Source organism: Macadamia integrifolia, unplaced genomic scaffold (genome assembly GCF_013358625.1).
Source record: "Macadamia integrifolia cultivar HAES 741 unplaced genomic scaffold, SCU_Mint_v3 scaffold_244A, whole genome shotgun sequence".
Lineage (NCBI taxonomy): Eukaryota > Viridiplantae > Streptophyta > Magnoliopsida > Proteales > Proteaceae > Macadamia > Macadamia integrifolia.
Genome location: NW_024870654.1, coordinates 129,179 through 135,538, shown reverse-complemented (window position 1 = coordinate 135,538; position 6,360 = coordinate 129,179). Strand labels below are relative to the sequence as shown.

Here is a 6,360-nt window from a genome sequence, read left to right as displayed (position 1 = left end):
TAGGATTTTTATTTTCAGTCGTTACATTATTGCTATCCCTTTCCCCCAAGGTTCATGGCTAGTGTATGTGTTGGCTTTGCCCCTCCTAGCCATAGAACCATCAATTTATTGCTTTTATTTTAATTGTCTCCCTTTCCCTAAAGCCAAGTAGAGTAACCCTTGTAAGAGTGACTCTTTGGTCAAGTAGGGAAGCTCATATTATGATGCATCCCTCGGGCTAAGTAGAGAAACCTGCTTGTGAGTCTCTCTCTAGCTTTTTCCCCTTTCTTTTACTTTATTTTTATTTCAATATTTTTTTCCTTTATTTATTTATTATTATTATTTTTTAAAAATTGCATGGGTTATTTATTTTCAGTTATTTATTTATTTAATTTTAATTGCGTGGCTTGCATCTTTAAATTCTTAGATGACGAATGGTTAGGACGTTATTTTAGATACATATGTTTAGGACGATAATTAGAATTAGATCACAACCATTAATCGGTTCACTTTCGCATTATTAAAAGAAATAAAAAAATAAAGTGGCTGCTCTCCGTGTGTTCGTCCCATAGCTACACTGTTCCGTATGCTTGCGGTTACATTTTAAATCAAAAACAGAAAGTGTCTTCTGGATTTTTCTTATCATCTTCTTGTGAACTACCAAACTAAGAAGAAGCTGTGGAGAGATCAGTAGGTGTAGTATAAGACGAAACCTATATATTAATTAGGATTAAGTTGAAATATCACAACTTTCTGTATCAACTTGAACAGTTAGAATTCAGAAATAAAAAACAAAACAACATTGACAACAACGATCCTTGTACTTATTTGGTTGGCAAATCTTCAAAATATTCTAATGCTCCAAAATGTGAATCCTATCCATTAATGCTCTTTTGCATACTTTTCTTTTCCTTTTCCCTTTTTGAAAATTGACAATGATGGCTAATCATACACATAATCTTTCTTCTTCACTGTAGACTTAAATTTGGGAAGATATTTTTAGATTTCAGACCCTGATTTCTCTCTCTTGTTTTGAGTCTTGTCGGTCCCTCTTTAGCCACTCCCAACGAGATAAGATCTAAATCCAATATTTGTTGGGACTTGGGTAGAACTAATCAATTAAAGTTGACCATTAAAGAGAGGGTGTCCAAATACCTATAAGCTTTCACATCGGTTATTCATATCTATTATAAGATTTATTGCTTTGCATGGAACCCCAACAATATCCTCAGTTAACACCACCACATCAACGAGATATCATTAGCGTCGAATTACACCAGTGGTAAGAAAGCCATGCATGTGAAGTCATTAACGGCTGCAACCCATCATCTACCTTGCATCTAAACTCAGCCATAGAACTCCCATGGTAGACCCATACAACTTGAAAAATGGTGTTCAAGGCAAACCCCTCCTACTGTCTTTCTCATTCAGTAATTGAGCTTGAGAAAATATCTCAGGATTTGGGTCCACTTGATGGAAGAAGTATAGGCAGAATGTAGTGAAAATGACCATACACACTCCAACCTATACAACCCTCATTTAACAGAAGGTCCACAGTAGAACCACTTTTGGCCCAGCCAGCAAAGAAATGTGGTATCACCTTATATATAGGTGATGACATTAAATTCAGGTTCTGTAACACTTTGCTCTCGCTAGGATACCAGCAGTGTAAATAAGACGTATCCTAATAGGAACAGGGTGTGACAGGTCCATCCATCTTGGTCATTTGTAAGATCGAACATATAGTATTTTAGTTTGTGGATATGAGACCAAGCATTGATGATGAAGGGATACTATAACATGGCTGGATTGAAATTATATGAAAGGCATTCACATTTCACAATGAGATTGGTCATATCATGCCACCTCTACATCTCCATCTCCATCTCCATTAGTTTCCTTGTCTCAAAAAGTTTTTGGGTCTGATCAAAGATCAATACAAGAAGGCTTGAAGTGGACTATTAATTATTGTTGAAAATGAAATCACCCTCACATCGCTCAAAATATATATGAGATGGAAATTGCACGACAAAAATATATTTTAATTGTAAGGACTCTAAATGGAACTAGAAGAGCACATATCAGTTGAAGTTACTGGATAGTTATGATTTAGATAAATTGTTAATTTTAGATTGAAAGATCCTACTAGTATTGGCATTGGTGGGTTTAACTATTCTGATACCTACTAGTAACATATTTTCCAGAGCATTATTGCTCATTGTGCCTAAATCCACCACTACTTCCATAAGAAACTCCTCTTCCTTGACGCCCCCGGGGGGGGGGGAGGTGGGGGATAAAAAGGGTCCTTTATGATCATTAATCATGATCAATTAATGGTTACGTTGCACAATTGTAATATGTTGGTCATAGGTTCAAAACTTTAAAACAGCCTCTCCGGCGAAGCAGAGGGTAAGGTTGTGTACATTTGTCCCTCCTAGACCTTGCTGTAATGGAAGCTTCTTGCATTTTTTTTTTAATGATCATTAATTAGAAACTATTATATGACCATCGTTCTTTGACCTACATGGATGATCAAATAACCGGCAGTTAGGCACATTGTAGCCAACAATATGATCACCATCCCATGGTCGATGTCAACAATTTCTTCTTCCATGCCTAGCTTCATGTGCACTTTAATTTTATAAGTTACAATGGTTATTGGACTGTATGCAAGCTCCATGTTCTTGGACATAGTAGGCTATTACTCTAGTTTGGCTCTTCAAATTTGTTTTGTTCTTACAATCACACAGGTTGAGCACAACATCAGTATAAAAAAAATTAAGTAAATAAACCTCAAAAGGCTATTCTACCACTAAAGCAATTCTTCTTGGTTTTTAGTGCTAGTCTATAATTAAGTTAGTTCGCGGTACAAAAAGATATTTGGTCTTAGTTTTGGTGGGATATCAACTGGTTGAATTATAAACTTTCATGACCTTATTTTCCCAATCCTATTATAGAAGGGAAAAAAATAAAATAATTCACTTCTCTCTAGGTTTACAAATACCTTCTAGGTTTTAATATTTTCTAAAATACTCTTTAAGATTTCATTTCTTTGGTTGGCACAAAGGTTGCATCTAAGCTCCACAGGTAAGCCGTAGGGGTATTGATTAACTTGTCACTTAAATTTCTTTTTATGCAAAACAGAACATTAAAAGATATTTTTAAAAATACTATAACCTGTAAAAGAGTATTTATGAATTATTCCATTTCGCTAGTTGCAAGTACTTGGCTGCAACCAGGTAGTAGCCAAAAGTTTTCCACTTTCGGATAACAGCTACAGTAAGAAACGACACCATATAAGGGACAACACGTTGGCATCCAAGTGGACTGAGAAGCCTCTTCCTCTCTCAATCTCACACAAACGCAGTGCATAAGCTCGTGGTGGTCGACGCAGACGCAGACACAGACAGAGCCGAGGAGGGACGAGGGAGGAGATAGGAGGAATAGGGATCTTTAGATATTCCATATAGTATTTCCTTATTCTTCGAGATCCTCTGGTTCGGTACGTCCATGCTGAGTTCCTGCTAAGATGCGAAACATGGGGAGTGCCGTCTCTGCTAGAGGCGTCGCAGCCATCGTAGGCGTTGGACCAAAGCTTGGCCGCTCTATCGCCCGCAAGTTTGTCCACGAAGGCTACACCGTTGCCATTCTCTCTCGTGACCTTGGTCATCCTTGCTAATCTGACATCTTCTTTGAAATTAAAACTAAAAATAGAATTGAAATTTCGTTTTTCATTCTTGAAACCCAATTATGAAAATCTTTATATATATATAATTACTGTAGGAAGACTCTCAAGATACGCAGACGAGATTGCTAGAGAAGAGAAAGCGCAGGTATTCGCAATCCGCATCGACTGCTCCGACTCTCGGAGCGTGAGAGAGGGATTCGAAGGGGTTCTGTCCCTTGGGTTCGTGGAGGTTCTGGTCTACAACGCATACCAGCCAGTCTCATGGCAACCCACCAGCATCGCCGACATCCCCGTCGATGCATTCCAGAAGTCAATCAATGTCTCCACCGTCGGCGCTTTCCACTGCGCTCAGCAGGTTACCCTTTTGATTTTCCAAATACTTCCGCTTTGGTCAATAAATGGGCCCGAGCTGTTTCAGACTTTTTTGTTTTTGTTCTTTCTTCAATAGGTTCTTCCGGGCATGGTGGATAGAAGGAAAGGGACCATTCTCTTCACAGGCTGCTCTGCTTCCCTCAATGGCATTCCTGGTTTCTCTGATCAGAGTACGTACGTGCTGACGTGCTGTCCACTCTTCAGTTTCTTGTCTTTTTCTTAGGCAATGTTTGGTTGTCATGAAATATATAGAAAAGAAAAATTATACTTTCAATTTCACAGGCTGTGGAAAATTCGCACTAAGGGGACTGTCGCAATGCCTGGCCAAAGAGTTCCAACCTTTGGGCATCCACGTCGCTCACATTATCATCGACGGCATCGTTGGCACACCTAAGTTAGTTTTCTTTAATCCCCACCCTTAATATTTTTTTGGGAGGCTAGTATCTTCTGTCTGCGTGCCCCTAAGAAGGGTATGATGGTCATCACATGGCCATGTCTACGGCGCATGGGACAGAAAAGTGTCCATTTTTTTAGATGGCACAATATAGAAATTGAGAAGAGGGGAAGGGGGGGTTTAACAACCAGGAGACACTGGCATGTTCAACAAATCCGATATGGTTTCCTTGAATCAATGATCATGGGTGTAGTTACTAATTTTAGTAGATGAAGGTTCACTGACAAAATGAAAATGGGTGGACGCAGATGGGCATCAGCTTCGACATCACAGAGATCATCGCAGCATCAGAAGCAACAGCAACAGCAACAGCAACAAAGTCGAGGAGGGGAGGAGTCGATGGATCCGGATGCGTTGGCTCAGACCTACTGGTATTTGCATATCCAAGACCCATCCGGTTGGACCCAGGAGATTGATATTCGATCTCCCACCCATAGATATTTCTGAATTCTCACATTTGATTTCACCCACCCTCTTCTTATATTCTGTTCCTGTTAATCACCTCTTAATTGTTCTATGATAGTCAGTAGTTACTTCCTCAGGCAGCCTGCGACATCCTTCGAAATCGACAGGTCTCGGGTACATTGTCTAATACAGTGGTTCTGAGTGGTGTATAGTCCTGTAATATGTACTTGCAACCTAATGTCCAATAAATGGAATAATGATGTACGATACTATCTTTTGTTTTAGCCTTTTTTATTTTTCTTTTCTTGATGGTTAGATCTTAGATGTTCATGCCACTTCTTAATTTATCAATTTAAGCTATCAAATCTTGGGCGATAAAAATAGAATGATGACATTCATAATAGACAAAAGACCAGAGATTACATAATCTGATCACTGTCCTTGAATACCTTGAGGGGAGCTAATTCCGGTGTGGCTTGTGATGAGCTTCATCTTAGAACATATAGTGGGACCGATATTGAGCTGTAGTGAATTGAGCTATTACAAACTTTATTTACAGTTAAAATGGTGACACTCACTAGCATAACAACCCACGCTAAAGAAGACTCCCAAGTCCTGATTAAAAACTTCAAATCAGCAAAAGTAGTGTGAGATGGATTAAAGACTTTCCTAATTATTTCCTTACCTTTATCTGCAATGACTTCAAAAGAAGAGGGAAGCACTACACTCTGTGAGATGCATCAAAAGCCACTCGGTGACATCTTATCATGTGGTACGTTCAACCATAAGCACTACATCAATAAAATAAAAATAAATAATATAATATAATATAATATAATAAAATCCCCCTTTTCCCCCTTAACAAAGTCAATGTTCGTGGCTAAAATACATTGCTGGGTACACATTCCCATTGGGACAAGGATATTAACTTCGACAATCCAAAGGACCTGTTATCTACTGCTATCCAGATTAAATATGCATATTCTAGTTCAAGTCACAGAATTTAGTGGCCAAAAAAAAGTCGCAGAATTTAATATTAATCAAACATAGATTACATCTTCAATTGAGAGTATGTTTCAGCAAGGCCAAAACAAATATGAGCATTACACAGTAACAGCTACTGACTTTAATATGGCCAGCTTAAAATAGCATCCTTAGCTGAAGCTCGGCGTTAATATGTATTTTCCCTCGGGAATTATTGCATAAGATTAACACCCCCCCCACACACACATAAGAGAGAGAGAGAGAGAGAGAGAGAGAGAGAGAGTACAATAGGTAGCGATGCGGAAAAATTTGACCGGACTATCTCTCCCGCAGTTCCTGGTGCTTTGGTCGACCTACATAGAAGAGATGACAAGGAGAGCCGAGCTGACCCGACGGGGGACTCTCCAATGCCTAAGTTAGACCTTTCCACAACAGATGCTCAAGAGAGCTTTTACAGTATGAGAAGTGAGTAATCGAT

At 38.9% G+C, this 6,360-nt stretch overlaps 1 protein-coding gene across 1 annotated transcript; it reads left to right on the top strand.

Annotated features, from left to right (window-relative positions):
- Positions 1–3,209: 3,209 nt before the first annotated feature.
- LOC122071497 (diacetyl reductase [(S)-acetoin forming]-like) lies at positions 3,210–5,180 on the top strand. The gene is made up of 5 exons (XM_042635855.1): positions 3,210–3,644; positions 3,763–4,022; positions 4,116–4,209; positions 4,322–4,433; positions 4,742–5,180. The coding sequence occupies exons 1-5, from the start codon at positions 3,509–3,511 to the stop codon at positions 4,938–4,940; spliced, it is 801 nt and encodes a 266-aa protein (XP_042491789.1). The 5' UTR covers positions 3,210–3,508; the 3' UTR covers positions 4,941–5,180.
- The last annotated feature ends 1,180 nt before the right edge of the window (positions 5,181–6,360 follow it).

Coding starts and splice junctions, on each gene's coding strand:
- LOC122071497 (XM_042635855.1), top strand. CDS start 3,509: ATGCGAAACATGGGGAGTGCCGTCTCTGCTAGAGGCGTCGCAGCCATC. Junction 4,023..4,115: donor CTTTCCACTGCGCTCAGCAG/GTTACCCTTTTG, acceptor TTTCTTCAATAG/GTTCTTCCGGGCATGGTGGA. Junction 4,210..4,321: donor TCCTGGTTTCTCTGATCAGA/GTACGTACGTGC, acceptor TCAATTTCACAG/GCTGTGGAAAATTCGCACTA.